The 18,425-nt window shown below is 55.5% G+C and overlaps 1 protein-coding gene across 8 annotated transcripts in view; it reads left to right on the top strand.

Moving 5' to 3' along the window:
* Positions 1 to 18,425, top strand: part of EHMT1 (euchromatic histone lysine methyltransferase 1) — a 137,124-nt gene that overhangs the window by 108,814 nt on the left and 9,885 nt on the right. For 7 of the 8 annotated variants that reach the window (XM_032308389.1, XM_032308388.1, XM_032308387.1 and 4 more), the window contains 9 exons: positions 2,412 to 2,534; positions 6,806 to 6,907; positions 8,411 to 8,515; positions 13,781 to 13,935; positions 14,799 to 14,966; positions 15,119 to 15,263; positions 15,879 to 15,956; positions 16,831 to 16,946; positions 18,133 to 18,219. In XM_032308389.1, the coding sequence (XP_032164280.1) occupies positions 2,412 to 2,534; positions 6,806 to 6,907; positions 8,411 to 8,515; positions 13,781 to 13,935; positions 14,799 to 14,966; positions 15,119 to 15,263; positions 15,879 to 15,956; positions 16,831 to 16,946; positions 18,133 to 18,219 (1,079 nt within the window). Of the gene's footprint in view, positions 1 to 2,411; positions 2,535 to 6,805; positions 6,908 to 8,410; positions 8,516 to 13,780; positions 13,936 to 14,798; positions 14,967 to 15,118; positions 15,264 to 15,346; positions 15,438 to 15,878; positions 15,958 to 16,830; positions 16,947 to 18,132; positions 18,220 to 18,425 lie in introns of those variants that run through there. The other variant, XR_004277576.1, reaches the window with a different exon arrangement.

Here is an 18,425-nt window from a genome sequence, read left to right as displayed (position 1 = left end):
CGTGCAGAGTTGGGTGAGGGGCTGCCCAGGCTCCTCCTCGTCTCAGAGACCAACGTGGGGTCTTCTTGGGAGATGTTTCCCTGGATTTGGGATTCGGGATTGCTGGTTGTTTTCTCTCACTTTGAGGAATGATTCCACGGTCTTCTGGCCTCTGTGCTTTCTTTGAGAAGTTAGCTCGTCACTGCTTTGAGGGGACCTGTTTTCTCTTTGGCGCCCTCCCCCACCTTTTTTACCGTTAAAATGTGTGTGTGTGTGTGTGTGTGTGTGTGTGTGTACGTAAGATGCATACAGAATAGTCCTTAAGATGTAAACGTCCTGTTGATAAATAATCATGAAGAGGACCAGGTCAGGACACGGCCCTGCACACCCCCTGGAGGGGATGGCTCTCCGGGCCCTCGCTCTGACAGCCCTGCTCTCTGCATCTCTCTGGCTTGATCACCTTTTCGCTTACCTGTGTCTGCCACGCCGCTTTATGCTCCTCGAGGCACACGGTGGGAATTCTACTGTGTCTTCCTTTTAGCCTAGGAGCAGAAAGCCTGCTTGTGCCTGTGAGGACAGGGGGCCAGGTGTCTGTGCTCTGGTCTGGCCCTGCCCGTCCTGTGCTCGTGGGAGGCCCTGTCCTGGCAAAGTGTCTCTCCCCCACACCGTGCACTGGGCAGGCTCTGGCTCTGACCCCATCCCGGGTCCCACAGTGGCCCTGAATCTGCCGACTGGGGTCGCTAGCCTACGCTCTTCTGGGTCCCTGTGCTCTCGGGGTTTGAGGAATGTTCCTTCACGGCCAGGAGCGCCTGTGAAGAGCGGTTCTGAGATCTCTCCCTCCTGTTCAGCTTTTGGCCCGAGGCCTCACTGCAAACAGCTCTTGTTCCGTTTGGACCCCAGGGCGCTGCAGTGTGGCGTGCGCTGCCGCACCTGGCCGTCTGGGTTTGAATGACGGAAGGACACGGAAGGAGGTGTGTGCTCCTTAAGACCCGCTCCCTGTTCTCACCGTCTCTCCGGGGGGAGTACTGTCATCACATGGGCGCCTCGTGGTTTCACTCACTCTGCTGTCGTCTCCCTCTGTCTTGAGCTTCTCACGGAGTCTTTGGCTTTGTTTCTCAGTCATCCTTACCTTTTTCTGGTGATGATCACTTTCTTCTGGGCCAGCTTTTGGGGCGTCAGTTCTGGGTTGTCTCTTTGACCCCGTGAGGGCCTTTGTCATGTGTTGCCCCTGATTTCAGATGGGCACACAGAATTGGTCGTGGGTCCTCAGACCTTACCCCCACATCTCGGCCTGGTCTGACCCTGGTGTAACCCAAGTTCAGGGGCCTGGTCCTCTGACCCCTGACGTTCTGTTAGTGCCTAGTCTCCAGCTCTGCCTGTGGCCCCAGCCCTGTTCTGCCTTCTGGAATTCACCAGAAGTCTCCTTCAGAGTTCCTGAAACCACCTCAGTCCCCTGCTTTCCTTAAGTTCACCGCTCTGGATCTATTTAAGAAGTTTGTTTGTTTGTTTGTTTGTTTCTTAAAGTTCTTAACTCATTTTGTTACTTTTGATTTTAATTACAAACAGTAAAAGCAATATTATTCTCAGCCTTTTCCCAGTAAATATTTGGTTTATGAACTAAATACTAGGTTTTGGCACATCAGTTTAAGAAAGCAGGCAGTTGTGACCCCATGGGGAAAAGGTTTTAATTGTGAGACACCCAGTTTGCTTATGGCACACAACACATTTTAAAGCTGGACCTTCTTAAGTTCCAGACAGGCTGAAATCTATGTATATTTGCTGGACCGTTAACTTCTCAAGCACATATTCTGTTGGAAGTGTTAGAGATTGCTTCAAAATACTTAGTATTGGAAATCAGCTTTTATTCTGCTTATTTGGGGAGGCATTAAAACAGCCAGAGAAAGAGGTCAGTGAGTCAGGTTGTCCTGTGGTCTCTGTAGGCCCGGTCACTGCCCGGCGACCAGCCCGGACCTGCTGAGCAACCCCCCCACCTCCCTCCGTTGCCTGCTTGCTTCTATTTTCTTCTTTAAAGATTTTCGTTACTTTGGACCGAGCGCACGCGTGTTCGTGCCAGTTGGGGGAGGGGCAGAGGGAGCAGCAGAACCCTGCTGAACAGGGAGCCCGATGTGGGACTCTGGCCCCCCAGGTGCCCCCCTCCTTTCCTTCTTCAGAAGGTCATGACTTTCTAAAGGTATTGTCACTGATGTGCTGTAAACATTTTCAGTTAAGAAAATGTCCTTGAACTGAGGGTTTGATGGTAATAAAATAATCACGTTTTTGAATTTGGTTCTAAAGACTCAGTTGCAGTGAGTAGAAATGCTTTGAGCGAAGCTCATGAGGTCTTTCCGCTTGCAAGCGTCTGAAGTGTCCGGGTGCCCGGTTGGGGCGGCCCTGGGGGCTCTGGACGCACCTGAACTGTCTGGTTTCACTAGGCGGGCGCGAATATTGACACCTGCTCGGAGGACCAGAGAACCCCGTTGATGGAGGCCGCGGAAAACAACCATTTAGACGCAGTGAAGTACCTCATCAAGGCCGGGGCCCTCGTGGATCCTAAGGTACGCACCCCCTTACGCGTGGAGGTCCCTCAGCAGGAGGGGCGGGCAGCTTCCTTGTGATGTCTTCAGGGATTGGCAGCACCCAGCGTTCGCCTGCTTGTCTGGAAGTAGTTAGCAGTTCACCTGGCTTGGTTCCCAGTGTGTCTGAGAACACGCTGCACACTGGCTCTGCCATGCACAGGTCTCTAGCTTCCTTCGTTCGTACACTTTCCCTCTTCTGATTCCACTTGGAGCAATTAGCAGCCCCCGCAGAAGCATCCAGATCAGGAAAGAAGTAAAATGATCTCTGTTCATTAATGGTATGGTTTTTATATGTTGACAAATGCTGAAGATTTCCCATAAAAAACAGAACTAATAGATGTGTGTAGAAAAGTTATAAGATACAAACTCGGTGTATCTCTGTACACTGGAGGTGAGCTATCCAAAGGGGAAATTAAGAATTCTGTTTATAATAGTATCAAAAACAGTAAAACATAAGGAATAAACGTAACCAAGGAGACAGAGACTTGCTCACCGAAAGCCACGGAACGTCGCTGAAAGAGACGAAAGAAGCCGTGAGTGCGTGGAAACACGTCCCGCGCTCAGGGGCTGGAAGACCGAATGTCGCCAAAGTGTCCGCGCACTGGGGGCGAACCGCGGAGTCCGCGTGACCCCTGTCGGAGTTCCAGTGCCGTTTTTAGAGATGGAGAAAAACCAGTCGTGAAATCCCTGCAGATCTCGGGGACCCTGAGCACTCAGAACCAGCCTGCAGAGCAACGGAGCCCGAGGCCTCCCGCTTCCTGACTCCGGACCTGCCACGGCGATCGCAGTCAGCACAGTGCGGCGCTGGCGCGGAGAGCAGGGCCCAGAAACAGCCCGCGGCCATGGAAACTAGTTCCCGGCAGGTGCCAGCTTCACTCGGTGGGAGGAAGGGGCAGTCTTTTTAACAATTGGTGCCGGGAAAGTGGGATCTTCACGTGTGGAAGTGTGGAAGAATGCAGCTGGGCTCTTCTTTGCTCTGCATTTAGTTACTCAAAATGGATCAAAGACCTAAACGTAACAGCTAGAACCGTAGGTCGCTTAGAGGAGCAGATAGATGTTCACGCCATTCATTGGGTCTGACAGTGGCGTCTTGGATATAACACCAATAGCACAGATAATAAAAAAGATAGATTTATAATATTTATATTAGAAACTTATAAAATAAATAAAATAGATAAACTTAATAAAAAATAAAAACTTTCTGTGTCAGAGGACACTAAGAGTGTGAAGAGAGAACCCACGGAATGGGAGAAAGAGTAATCCTGATGGGGAAATCCTATCCAGAATATATAAAGAACTCCTACGACTCAATAACCAAAATCCAGCCCAATTCAAAAGTGGGCAGAGAAGGTTTGTAAATGGCCAATTAGCACATGAAAAGATGCTCAGTATCACCAGTCCTCAGGGAAATGCAAATCCAAACCACAGGGAGATGTCACCTGGTTCCCTTGGGGCAGCAGTTAACCTAAAACCGGGAAGTGCGTGCTGGCAGACATAGAGAAACTGGAGGCCTTGTGCACTGCTGCTGGGAATGTGAAATGCAGCTTCTGTGGAGAACGGTTTGGTGGTTCCTCAGAGAGGTGCAGGCGGAACTGCTGTGTGATCTGGCCCTTCCAGTCGTGGGCATTTGCCGGGAGAAACAAGGCAGGGCACGAATGGGTGTCTGCGCTCCCATGTTCTCAGCAGCCTCGTTCGCAAAGTGAGGTGGCGGCGGCCCCACCGTCCACCACAGAGGGACGGGTTAGCGGAAGGTGGCCTGTGCATGTCACGGGTGCCGCCCAGCCCTAAAGGAGAAGGAAGCCCCAGGACCCGGGAAGGCTGAGGCGAGCCTGTCCCAGAGGGACACACCCTGTGGGATCGGCGCGCGTGAGGACCCCGAGTCGTCCAGTTGAGAGACTGGGAGTGGGTTGAATAAAGGTCACGGGGGCCGGGCGAGGCGGCCTCCTTGCCCAGTGGGGTTCTGTAGGGTCCGCAGTGAGGGCTGCAGGACAGCGAGGGATCCCTGCCACCAAACTACACTTAAAAACGACCCAAATGGCAAAATCTTACCTTGTACATAGGTACCTATGTAACTACAGTGAAAATGTAAAAATGATCTTGTAGTTTTCACATGAATACACATTTTTCCAGCCAAAGACTTATACTGTTCATAGTAATTTATCAGCTGCTTTTTTTCCACGAGATTATCAGTGTTTTTCTATTAAATACTGTTTCATAACATTATTTGAGGTGGCTGCGTTGTATTTCATGATGCAGTGGTATCACTTTTAGTCAGATTTGCTTATTGCTTAGTTTTTTTTTTTTTTTTTTTTTTTTAATTTTTTTTCAATTTCCTTTTTTTTTTTTTAAGACTTTATTTATTTATTTGACACAGAGAGATACAGCAAGAGGGAATACAAACAGGGGAAGTAGGAGAGGGAGAAGCAGGCTTCCCACCGAGCAGGGAGCCTGACGTGGATCCCAGGACTCTGGGGTCATGACCTGAGCCAAAAGCAGATGCTCAACCAACTGAGCCACCTAGGCACTCGTTTTCAATTTTTAAAAAGATCTGTTTATTTTCAGAGAGCGTGTGAGCATGAGACCAGGGGGAGGGGCAGAGGGAGAGAATCTTTCAAGCAGGCTCCCCGCTGAGCAGAGAGCCCGACTCGGGGCTCCATCCCAATGACCCTGAGATCATGACCTGAGCCAAAACCAAGAGTCGGACACTTAGCTGACTGAGCCACTCTGGTGCCCTGTGTTTTCAGTCACTGTACACACAGTGCTCCAGTTAGCATTTTTTTAGCTAAATTTTTGCATGTTTGATTTCTTTAGGACATATTTCTGGGTGTGGAATTATTAGATTGAAATGCTGAGGGGTGTGTGTGGTTTTTTTTAATATTTTATTTATTTGACAGAGACAGTGAGAGAGGGAATACAGGGGGAGTGGGAGAGGGAGAAGCAGGCTTCCTATTGAGTGGGGAGCCCGACTCGGGGCTCGATCCCAGGACCCTGGGTCGCTGCCCCCAGGAGAAGATAGCCCTATTCAGATCTGGGTCGTGTCAACAGGGAAGGTTTTGTGATACTCAGTACAAGGACAGACAGCTGAGAAACTTGAAAATAAGGCAGGCCTTTGCACCAACAACCATACGTTTTTTATTTCTCATACAACTAAAATTTTAAATGCCAGTAATGTGGGGTTTGACTGGGTGGGTTTTCTTGAGAAAAGCAGGTTACTGACTAACTTCAGGATCGGTAAGAAATACATTTATCCGTGTGTGTGTGAAAATCTCAGATTCTTCCTCAGAGGGTCAGAAACGGAAGAGAAGAACCGAGGAAATGCGGTCTGTACAGACAGGAGCAGGGGGAAGGCCAAGAGAGATGCTGGAAGGAGGAAACGGACGCGTGCGCGGGTCTCGGACTCACAGCCAGGAGGAGTCCGTGTGTGCAGGGCCCAAGCTCTCTGGTTGGCACTGAGCCTGGCTGTGCAAACCAGGATGCAGATGGTGCCCCGGCCCTCCCAGGACCCCCAAGGCTCTCCTGGAGCTTCCTGGATCTGACCTCCACAGTGGAGGGTCGCCTTTGTTTCGGTTTGAGATGCCGCAGTTAATGGGACCTAGTTAGCGCACTTGAAGCAGAGCTGAAAGCTAATGGGGACATGGACCTGCAGCCGCAGGAGGCCCCTCGGACGTGTGTGGGCCCGCAGGGCAAGTGTGCCCCTGTCTGGGCCCCTGCTCTTCTCTGCCATTTATTATTTTTAATTCGGCGGCGCATAGACCGTGATGATGGCGTTACTAGCACTAGTCTAATGTGCAGTGGTGGCCGTTATCTCACGGAGGCCCCAGTGGGCATGGGGCCCTCCTGTCACGTGAGGAGTGCAGGTGCCTGGCACAGGCCTGGGGGTTGTGTTGGAATAGAGGCCATGGTGCTGCACGTGGCCATGTTGAGAAGCCCGGGGTGTGCCTGACCCCGACTGGACCATAGGAGAACGGAAGGGATGGGCGCGTCACATGGTGTCCCTGCAGGTGTGTCTTACAAGGTGAAGAGGCCTTGCCCCATTGGTGTCCAGAGCTTGGAGTCTGGAGCCCGATGGACGGGGCTTGGACCCCAGCTGTGCGACCTCAGAAAACAACTCCGCCTTTCTCTGCCTGGGCTCCTTGCCATTCTAGAAGGTGCCTCCCTAGTGTGGGGAGCAGAAGGTCACTGTGGTGCTGCGCTCGGCCGTGCCAGAGGTCATGGGCTTTCTCTGGGTCTCAGTGGTGCTTGTGTTGCAGGACGCAGAGGGCTCCACTTGTCTGCACCTCGCTGCCAAGAAAGGTCACTATGATGTGGTTCAGTATCTGCTTTCGAACGGACAGATGGACGTCAACTGTCAGGTAACGCTGCCCCCTGCACTGGCGGACCCTCCACCTGGCCGCCTGGTCAGTGACCCCGTTCTCCGTCGTAGCAGGGGTGGCCCCTCCCCGTTCTCTGCAGCCCCCTTGGCCTGGACTCGCCCCCACGGCCGCCTCCCCTGCCTGACCACTGGCTGTTCTGAACGCTCACCACCGGCTCAGCTGCCCGGCTGGAGACTTCTCCCGCAGCATCTCCCCGGGCTGACCTGCCAGGCACCCTCCCTCCGTAGCCGTTTTTCCTCCCAGCGGCGGTCAGGGTTCCACGGCAGGGTCTTCATGTACACGGGGCCCTGGCACGAGGAGGTCGCCTGTGCATCTAGTGAGTGGCTCAGAAGAGCAAGCGAGAACTTTTCCCTCCCACTTGCTGAGACCCAGACCGCTCCCTCCCCTGTGACTCGGCCCTGGAGAGGCCATCTGGGCTCACAGGCCCTGTCCCGTCTTTCAGTCCCGCCCCTGCCTCCAACCCAGCGCCAACAAGCCACCCTGACAGAGACCCTCCCCAGTGGCCCAGATAGAGCTCCTGCCTCGTGCCACCCGGCCTCCCTCTACTCTCAGGCCCACGGGCTGGACCCCTCCCGATTCATCTTCTGTCTCCCACTTAGTTCGGTTTTATATGTTCCTGGGCTGGGTTCCCTGTGGTGTGCTTGTCCCCTGTTGTTGTGCCCCCAGGGCCCAGGTGGTGCCCTTAGCCAGCCTGCAGGGATGGCCTCGCTGTAGTCATGGGGGCCGCATGTCTCCCAGAGAGGTGGCAGCTGTCGGGGGAGGGACAGGAAGTCGTTGGGGACGTGTTGGGGAGGGTTGAGCTTTCTGCCACCAGACCATGAGTTGGCAACGTGATACTCATTTCCTGAAGACTTGCCTTTTTCTGGTTTAAATAAACTACCCACCACCACTGAGTAGGGAGACAGGCCTGGGTTGCGGATGGTAGAAAGCCAGCTCGTCCGAACCATGACAGACCCTAATATGGGGTCAGCCTGGGCAGGCTTTCTGCTTCCTGCCCTTCAGGAAGAAGTGGGAAGTGGGCACAGCCTCCGTCAGTCTCTGGGCTTGGATGTCTGGCCGTCTGCAGTGTTGGCAGCTGGTCATACTTCCTGCTCGGGGTCTGTCTGGGTCACAGGGGCCGGTGCTTCCTACCAGCCAGACTGCTGCTCTGGAAGGGATGGTCTGGTCAGCATTTCTTGGTCCTTACGTGGTCCAAGTAGGCGTCCTGGTGGTGACTGCCCAGCAGGCTGCAAAGGGATGAGGGCACCTGGCGGATCTGTCCGTCCCCCTCAGAGCCGAGGTTCCAGCTGCTTCCTGCGCTCACTGAGGCACTGGGGGCTGCACCCTAAGCCTTGGTCTCCTCATCCACAGAATGGGGACTTAGACTGTCTCCTGTCTTTTGTAGTCATCTTACAGGTCCTGAGCGAGACCGCTTCCTGTTACTTGCCTGCAGAGCTATAATGGATTGTGTGTGTGTGTGTGTGGTGTGCTTTTTGGAATTAGGATGACGGCGGCTGGACGCCCATGATTTGGGCCACGGAGTATAAGCATGTGGAGCTCGTGAAGCTGCTACTCTCCAAGGGTTCTGACATCAACATCCGGGATAACGTGAGTCTCTGGCTGTCACTGGCCCTGAGCTCCCCCAGGGAAGCGGACCCTGGAGGAGGGTGGAGGGGCCAGGGTGCACAGCGCGGGCGGCTGCGGCTTCTCGGTCTTGGAAGCCTGGCTGCAGCTCTGCTCTCTTCTTTCATGTTCTCCGCGGCCCTGTGACCCGCTCTGGCTTCCTGGGGTGCTTTTGTGGGTTAACCAGTGGCTGCGTGTAGACTAGGGGGCAGAGGTTCCTGAGACCTGCTCCACGGATAGTACCTACCTTTGGAGAGGTGAACCTGGAGTGATTGCATCCCTGACTGCCACGTCTGCGGTTAGGGCCCGGGAGCCCAGGGCGCACCCCATACCTGGGCAGTAGCAGTGTGAACACTGTCCTGGGAGGAAAGAAAGGGAGCCACCGTGTGCCCAGACCGTGAGAGCTAAGGTGCTTGTGTGGATGGGTAGTTTTATGGGACGGATTGTTTTCAGAAAACACGGTTTTGGGGCCAAGGTCAGAATATTTGCCAGTTCTCCTGGGAGTAATCGTCCAGCCTGTGTATCAGACAGCAGGTGGTTGTAGTTCATTATTTTATTATTTTTTAAAAGATTTTATTTATTCCAGAGAAAAAGGGAGATAGTGACAAATCATGAGTGAGTAGGGAGCTGAGGGAGAAGCAGGCTCCCTGCCGAGGAGGGAGCCCGATGAGGGCCTCCATCCCTGCACCCTGAGATCATGACCTGAGCCGAAGGCAGACGCATAACTGACTGAAACACCCAGGATGCCCCTCTAGTTAATATAAAAGGGCGTTTCTTGGTCTTCAGGGACCCGCTCGGGAACAAGGCAGAGGGATGGGGTCCCAGGGCGGATGGACACAGTGTGCCCTGCAGAGCTGTGTCGGCTGCTACAGAGAGTCCCCCAAAGCCATAAATGCAAAATGTAGCACAGACTCATTAAACTGATAATGAAATAAGAAAGCAACTTACGGGGCGCCTGGGTGGCTCAGTGGGTTGGGCCGCTGCCTTCGGCTCAGGTCATGATCTCAGGGTCCTGGGATCGAGTCCCACATCGGGCTCTCTGCTCAGCGGGGAGCCTGCTTCCCTCTCTCTCTCTCTGCCTGCCTCTCCATCTACTTGTGATTTCTCTCTGTCAAATAAATAAATAAAATCTTTTAAAAAAAAAAAAAAAAAAAAGCAACTTACGGTGAGACGTGATTTTTGCAAGAATGCCATTCAGTACGGCGCCAGTCATGTGGAGCCCGAGTGTCCAAGGTAGGGAGCCGGGTGGTGAGCGGGACAGGCTCACCAGATCCCCGCTTGAAGAAGGTGGGGCAGTAGCGAACACCACCAGATCACTCACTGTGGCTGCTCGGCTCTGGGACCCGGCCCCGAGTCTGCGAGCCGGTCCTGCTGGCCTGAAACCTGGAATAGCAGCCCAGAGGCCGCTTCTGGGCCTGCAGCTTTGGCTTAGCCGTGGGGTGTTTCTGTTTGTGTCCTTAGAGCTGGTGTCAGTGCAGTGGTGCTGCCTGTAGGGACCCAGGGGCTGGGAGGCCCAGGGCAGCTCTGGGTGAGGGGAGAGGTAAGGGCTATGATGACGTCCAGTATGGCTGCCGTAGGGGCCCGTTGTTCCCTGTCCTGCAGACACTTCGTGACACATACCGCGCGGTCTCCTTCGAGCATGGCCGTGGCCGTGTGGCGGGCAGGATGTCAAGAGTGTGTGGGTGCAGAGCGGCCCCCGGCCTCATAGGGCCTGTGGGTGTCAGTGCCTGTGCTGCTGGTGGCCCTCGAGAAGCAGGATGGACCAAGCTGTGTGGGTGCTGTTCCTGTGACAAACAGCCGTGTTTTTTTGCCCTAACAGTTCTAGTGATGTGTCCGTGGTGCACCATGTAAGGTGTTAGCCCCAAAAGCCATTGCCACAGCCAGGACAGTGCATGACTCTCCCAGAAGCTTCTTCCTGCCCTTGCTGCTCCGCTTTCCAGAGCCGGATCCCTGCACGGGGCTGGTGCCCAGGCAGCGTCAGTCAGCTGGGCTCAGCGTGCCGGCTCGTGGGTCCTTCACCTGGCCGCGGATGCTGGGTTTTCTGGGCTCCAGCTCTCACACACACAGGGCTGTGGACATGCGGGCACGTGTCTTTGCGTGGCCCCTGCCATCATTTCTCTCCCATAAAGCCTGGGTTGCCTGTTGACGGAGGCTGCCCGGCCCCCACAGTGGCTGTGCCCGAGAGCGGGGTCTGCAAGCCGCTGCTTCGCGTTCTCCCTGGCACTTTGCGGGCTTCGTGGGTGTCCTCTTGCTGGCGGGGGCGGGCAGGTCTTGTTTTCTAATTCTTCCGTTGTAAGAGTTGCTGTATATTCTGCGTGTACACTGGACAAGCCTGATGTCCGGTGTCTTGTGTGCAAGTCCACTGTCAGATGTTTTACACACCCTGGCACCTGTTTCTGAGAAGCAGATGCTTTTTAATTTTTATAAAGTCCAGTCTATTCATATTTCCTATTTATGGATCTTGTGTTTGTTGTCTCCTTAAGAAATCATTGCCTGACCCAAGATCCCCAAGACTTTCCTTCATGTTTTCGTGTAGCGGTTTGTTCTGCACGAGGGTGTCCAGCTGTCCCGGTGGCGTTTTTTGGGGAGGCCGTCCCTTCTCCGTGGGGTTGGCTTTGCCCCTTTGTCCATACGTGTGTCTCCATCCCGGGGCCCTGTCTTCTGTGCTGTTGGCCTCCATGTGTCTGTCCTACACCAGCACCGTGGTTTCTCAATTAAGAGAAAATGCTGTGTTACACGCACAGAGGGGTGTCCCGTTGCTCCCAGCTGTTGGTGTTGGACATTGTAGGTCACCACGATATACCGTTACTTTGTTTCAGCCGTCAGCTATCTTTTGGAAACACTGTAATCTCCAAGGACCAGTGCCTGAGGCCACCACTTCCTTTACTACTGAGGTCCTTGATTCCAGGGTCCTTTTTCTTCTGCATGTCTGACTTCGTTTCTTGGGATCTGCGGCGTGAGGTTGCTCCGAGCCCCTGATGCTCTTCTCCTTTCCCTCAAGTGTTTTTTCACTCTGGATCGCAGTTTGCTGATTCCGCTGCAATGTCGCTGTGTTTTCAAGCTTAGTCCTCTTTTCTTCAGAGCCTGTTGCGCTGTTACTCTCATCGAGTGTGTTTCCGGCGGACATCGTGCGAGTCGGCTCCCAGAGTTTTGTTTGTGACCTTGGGTTGCAGGCTACGCTCGGTCAGTTTTTCCTTGCTGGGGTCTCTGTAGTCCTGGGAAGGAGCTGAGCCTTGTCCCGGCTGCAGCAAAGTTACCTGGAAGTAGTGTACTTTGGGTTTTGCTTTCTAGGTTTGTTATATTCCAGCAGGCCTCAGCCTTGTGCTGGTTGTCTCTCTTGCGTGGGTACTGGTGCTGAGCACTCTGCCTCAGCTTTTGGGGGTATGTCCTCCTGGAGACCCAAGGTGAGAATGTCCGGATCTCCAGAAGCCTCTTTCCCAGCCCCATGTTCTGCTGCCTCAGCCCTGGCTGCCTTGGCCACCGGCCCTCAGTTCCTGTCTCAGGGTTTCTCCTGGTCCCCTCCCTGCCCTGAGGCCTAGATCTCAGGACTGTGCGCAGACGGACCCAGGCTCCCTTGTGTATTTCTGCTCTCAGGGGTATAGTATTTCATCGTCTGATGTCCAGTGTCTTGAAAACCATTATTTCACACATTGTGACTGTTTGGCTCTTTGAGGCAGGAGGGTCAATCCCAGGTGGTCCCCCTGGCCCAGTCCCTGCCAGAACCAAAGTCCCGTCCGTCACTTCATGTGCGTGGGTCAGGCTGTAACAAAGCAGGCAGATCCGAGCTAGTCTGGGACTGTACATCCCTGGGCTCAGAGGAGCCCAGATGCACAGGCACAGTCTCCACCTGTAATTCTGGTCATAAAATCACAGAGGAATGAGAAAAAAGGCCTGTAAGGAAACCACGTTTTGTTCTGGAGCTTGCTCAGGTCTAGACAGTGGAAAGATGGTATCTCGAACAAGTCCAGGACAGGAAGCCCCAGGCAAATCCAGGCTTTTCAGAGAACACTAAGGCTGACCGAGGAGCCTTCAGTGAAGCCTGTGCCTGGGGCGAGCTTTGTCTCCTGGCAGAGGAGGCCACTCAGCTTGACTCTTCCCTTTCCTCAAGTCCGTTGAGCCAGAAGCATTGGGTACACTCCGAGTGGGGGACTGGGAGGCAGATTCCCCCGAGAACTGGAGCATTCCGGGAGGTTCCCTGGGTGGGAGGGACGCAGGGACGAGGCGTGCAGGGTCAGTAGCCGGCACTTCGGTCTCATGGGGGCTGGCGGGTGGGGCGGGGCGGGCCGTGCACTGTGTGGGGCTGCCATGCCACCAGCCCCCTGGGGTGGCACCAGGGAGGACAGCCGGGCTTGACTCAGGCGGTGGCTCCTGTGAGATCGTGGGGGTTCTTGATGCATCTGCCAGAAGAGCAGAAAGTGCTTTCAGGACAGTCAGTGTTGATGCTGGCTGTGAGGGGTTGAGCCCTGAGACCTAGTCAGAGGAAGAAAAGGACTAAAACATTCACTGCCTTGTGTTCCAGGGGAAGGCAGGAACCAACTAAAGGTTTGGTAAAGGAAGGGCTGAGTGAGTCACAGCCGTGAGCTCGGCCTGCACGTGGCCAGAGCTGTGGGTGTGCCCGCCCTGCAGGGAGCACAGAGCCGGCAGCCTAGTGTGCGTGTCGGGGGGTGTCGAAGTGGCTTTCCCATTTGTCCCCAGTGTGGTCGCTTAGCTGTTGTGTCCCTTGTAATTTGCGCTGATTTCCCACCTGGCAAAGCTGCACGTTGCTCTGTATGCGTCCGTATTCCTCATCTCTCACATGAGCTTTAAATTTTCTTAATCTTCTGCACGTTTGTTTTCAAAGTGACAGTGTGATCCAGGAAACTTACTGTGATCATTCTAAGTCATGTATAGCTTGTATACGGCACAAATGGTGTGTTCCTAATCTTTGATTTAAAATTTTTATTTTACAGAGGTTCTTATGAAGTAAGATTTTAATGCAGTCAGATTTGCCCACTTTTTATCTTTGTCACATCTTACACAAGTAGGGTCCTGTCCTGCAATTGTACTTTTTTTCCAAAGTGAATATGATTTTACTCCCAGATGTCGTCGTGTTTAGGTTGGTCTAATTCCAGGTGATTTTGTATTCTGTTTTCAAGATATTCAGTACTGTACTTACATTACTTTTATAACAAGAGCGAAACACAGGACGCGTGCTCAGCATTCACTGGGTCTTTGCTGTCTCTCGGTGCGCTGCGCTGTCTGTCCGTGCAGGAGGAGAACATTTGCCTGCACTGGGCTGCGTTCTCAGGCTGCGTGGACATAGCTGAGATCCTGCTGGCTGCCAGATGTGACCTCCATGCCGTGAATGTCCACGGGGACTCGCCCCTGCACATTGCTGCCAGAGAGGACCGCTATGCCTGTGTCCTGTGAGTGACCCTGCTGCCCGCAGCCCCTGCACACCTCCCAGGCACCCCGGGTGCTCCAAGGGAAGCGCTTTCCCTGAGCAGGTGGCGACCCATTTGAGGTCAGCATGGCTCTTTCTGGTTCAGGGAGGGTCGAAGACTTAGATGAGTCTCACCCAGCACCCCTCGTCAGAGGGGAGGGGCAGGCCCCCTGAGGAGGGTTGGAGGTGTTGGTGCTCCCCACTCTGCACTCAGAGCCCGTTCCTGTGTCGCATACGTGTGTGGGTGCCACTCGGGTCCTGGGAGTTGTCGTTGCTCTGCCCTCCATGAAACCTCAAGACCCCATCCTGCCCGGTCGCATGACCTCAGGTCTCCCCCCCCCCCCCCCCGCTCACCTGGAAATGCGGGGATGCCCTGTCGTGGGGATCACGCCTACTCAGACTGGGACCTTGGGGGAGGCCCAGCTGAGCGGGCTGTGGCGGGGCAGCTCACAGGATACCACGCTGCCGCCCTCCGTCCGGTGCTGACTCACCTGCAGGGCGCGGACGGTGTTCGTGGCGTGGTTCACCCGCCTCTCGCTGGCCCTGTTCCTCCTTGAGCAGCGGGCCTTCGAATGGAAAGGCCAGATACCCTGCTGGACCATCCCTAGCCCTTTACACACGCTTCCTGACAAGGAAACTGAGGTGACCTTTGACCTTAAATGTGGGAAAGAAGTAATGTAGTATATTCCTGGTGAGTCAGGGCAGAACTTTTTGGAAGCACTGGTCAGCAAGCTTATTATCAAGGTGGATGATGTGTTCCCTTTACTTTTACCTTCTAAAGTCATAAATCTCGTGTCTTTTAAATGAAGGTCTGAATGTTTTGTTGGCTTACATTTTTCCTTTTAGCCTCTTTCTTTCTCGGGATTCAGATGTCACCTTGAAGAACAAGGAGGGAGAGACGCCCCTACAGTGTGCAAGCCTCCACTCCCAGGTGTGGGACGCGCTGCACACGAGCCGGGCGCTTCGAGACGCGGCCCCCGACAGGCCTGCGCCGACGGAGAGGACGGTGAGCAGGTGAGACCGCCGCTCTCCGGCCAGGGCTGACGGATGGGGCTCGAAGAGGGGAAGCATCAGCTCCTGGCCCAGCTGAGGCCCTCCCCCAAGGTGCCTGGCCCAGGGCTTGGCGGCGGCCCTGTTGGGGTAATGTCGCCCCTTTCCGGTGGCAGAGACATTGCTCGAGGCTATGAGCGCATCCCCATCCCGTGTGTCAACGCTGTGGACAGCGAGCCGTGCCCCAGCAACTACAAATACGTTTCTCAGAACTGCGTGACGTCTCCCATGAACATTGACAGGAACATCACCCACCTGCAGGTCAGTGATGGGGGCGTGGTGGCAAGGCCTCTGGGGCCTGGGTCCACAGGCATTTCCCTCACGGTGATTGCCTTCCACTAAAGAGTCTGAAGGCAGATAAAGATCCTTCCTGAAAGCAGATCCGGTGCCTCGTTTTGGGGTCCCAGCCCCTAGAGCAGTGCCTGGCGTCCCCCGGTGAGTCATGTTTTGGGGGCTGTGCCAGTGAGAGGAGCTGGTGCGGTGCCACCACTGTCCCTGCTTCCGAGCTCCTCTTGCCTTGAAGCTGGACATGTGCCCTCAGGGCAGGGTTGTGGCCCTTTCCCATGGAGTGGCGGGCCTTAAGCACCGGCCTCGGGATTTCTGCCTCTTAGCCCCACATCGCTGACCGTCCTGCCTCCTCCCTTCCTTTGGGTTCCTCGTCCAGAGCCCCTCGTGCAGTCTCTCTGTGTCTAAGCGGCTGGGTGTCCTCTCCTGCCCATGTGCTCTCTTCCTTGGGCTGCACGCCCCTTGGTGTCCTTGAGAATGGAGAGGTTCGAGCCAGTCTCCTTTCTTCCGTGCGGGCCTGGCCTTCTGCGAGCGCGCGTCAGGATGGCGAGCGTGGCCGAGAGTGGCCCCTAACGCGCCGTCTCCCCACAGTACTGCGTGTGCATCGACGACTGCTCCTCCAGCAACTGCATGTGCGGCCAGCTCAGCATGCGCTGCTGGTATGACAAGGTGAGTCTGCGGCCGCGGCCCACGTCTCCCACAGGCCCCCACGGAGCCCGGCTGGCCTGGGAAGGAGGGCTGCGGGGAGCCAGCCTCCGTGACAGCTGTCGGTGAGCCCAGCCTAGTGCCATTGGGGATACAAGGGGACGGCTCCGGAGGCCGGCGTCCAGTAGAAGACGCTTAAAAGCCCTTAGTATCGGGAGTTCAGAGGTTGTCCGGGGGACAGGAGCCAGGGTGTCCCGGGGTGGGGATAAGAGCACAGCAGAGTCACCTTGGGAGCACGGGGCGTGGCACGGGGGCTGTTCCTGCCTGCTGAGCAGGAGGTGACGGCACGCGCCCCGGAGGAGTGTGCTCTGTGAGGCACTGCTGTGCTGAGGGTGCGCGAGAGCGAGCATTCCGAGGGTCTCCCTGTTCAGAGCAGCCTCTGAAGCCACGGGGACTCCGACTCAGCCATGAGGCCCTCGTGTGTTGGCCAGTGGCTTTGCTGTGTCCGGGTGTAGGACAGGAAAGCAGGTGGCCCGGTCGCTGCCAGAGCTGTGGGCCTGCCGGCTGCAAGGAGAGACTCCAGCGTGGCAGTGGACGTGGGCTGGGGGCTGATGACCCCATGAAGGAAGTGGAGGGGCCTGTGGGCTGCTGGCCTTGGCGATGCTGAGTGCGTTCCGGGAAGGAGGGGGGCGGAGACCAGACACCTGTGCACGCTCCCGGTGAATGCTTCCTGTCCAGACCACGGGTGTGGAACATGACCCTGGTGCCCCTAGCGTGAAGTCGGACCAGAAACTATCGTTTTAATACCTGTGTTTTAGTTTGTAAAACTGTGTTGGTTTAAGTGTATTTAGCGCGAGTGGCGAGCCACGCTCAGTCCCGACTGCACGTCTGTCCCCAGGACGGCCGGCTCCTGCCCGAGTTCAACATGGCGGAACCGCCCTTGATCTTTGAGTGCAACCATGCCTGTTCCTGCTGGAGGAGCTGCCGGAACCGCGTCGTGCAGAACGGCCTCCGGTGAGCACGAGCCCCTGCGGCCCCTGCCTGAGTGCAGGGCTCTAAGCCCTTCAGTGCTGGGTGATGCCAAGGGTGTCTGTTTTCAAGGTTTGGGAACAGTTGCAGATTTCTTGCAGAGTTTGCTGTATTTTACAGGGGTTTCATACAGACAAGGCTGGGATATGTTGCCACGTGCGTGTGTGCTCACGGTGGAGACACGAGGATGCTGTCTTGTGTGAGCCCTTTGTCCCCGGCTGGTGGGACAAGCTGGCACAGATGACACAAGTCCTGCTTCTGAGCACTGGGGGGTTGGTAAGGCCTGAGGGACAAGGCTGTCCCACGCAGTGAGCTCCATGAAGGCCCGGAAACGGGCTCTTTCCGAGCATTGCCTTTGCCTCGAGGTAGCAGGTGCACAGCGACTGTGGGAAGACTCAGACCACTTCTGAAACGTCCTGTGTTGAGTGAGCGTCTCAGCAACATCAGAGTGAGCGTGCTCTGGTGGACAGCATTTCAGACCACATGGATGCCCTGTTCTTAAGTCACTTGGGGCTCTTGGCCCCGTGAGGTCTGGGCAGCACCCCTTTCACGGGCCGCGCTCAGACACCTTCCTACGGCGTCCCCTCTCCCTGAGCTTTTCCTCTTGTGCACGAGCTTGAGAATTGGAAGAGCTCTCTGGCCGTCTGAGGCATGAGGGCAAATTCACACGCAGCATCGGTCTGGTTTGTCGGCATTGCAGGGTTTCTCTGCGCACCAGCGGTCAGAGAGTGCCTCTGACCAGCCCACACAACCCTGTTTCCCTGTTGGCCCCACATCCTCTGTGGGGAGGACACACGTGCCCGGCTGCCCTAGGGCCCCTGGACACACAAAAGGGCAGGTGGGTCCCCATGGCTCTGAGCTTGGGAGAGCCCCCCACCTACCCTGAGGGGCTAGCAGTGTCTGCCCCTCCGCTCTTCACTGCAGCCCGGAGGCTCTGCCAGACCTGTCCCCGTGTTACAGATGAAGACACAGGCATTGGGACCGAATTCCAAGGCAGTCTCCCATTCCCTGAAGATGTGCTGTGGGCTTCCGTGCACGGGAAGCTCCAAGGAGCTCTCGCGATGGGAAGGCTGTGTCTTACGCTCTGTTTGCTGCTGTGGCTGGCGGTGTGGTCCACACTTGAGTCAACCACTGAGGAGCTTGGTGCTAAGTGGCTGACCCTGTTTTCCAGGGCCCGGCTGCAGCTCTACCGGACACAGAACATGGGCTGGGGCGTGCGGTCCCTGCAGGACATCCCCCTGGGCACCTTCGTTTGCGAGTAAGTGAGTGCATGCCTAGGTCACTCCAGGGCTGCCGGCTGCCCTGTTGTTTTGGGGACAGCCCAGCAGTGTGGGTTGAGGGGCTGCTAGGGCCCTGGCCATGCCTAGGACTCGTGGATGCCCCTGAAAACCAAGTTCCTGTTGTCTCCAACCCTCGCCTACCTCCCTGGCTTTCCACCTGCACTTGGCCTCTCACCAGGTCGTG

The sequence above is a fragment of the Mustela erminea genome, chromosome 12, assembly GCF_009829155.1.
Source record: "Mustela erminea isolate mMusErm1 chromosome 12, mMusErm1.Pri, whole genome shotgun sequence".
Classification (NCBI taxonomy): domain Eukaryota; kingdom Metazoa; phylum Chordata; class Mammalia; order Carnivora; family Mustelidae; genus Mustela; species Mustela erminea.
Note: the sequence above shows the minus strand (reverse complement) of the source record. Positions and strands in the feature narration are given on the sequence as shown.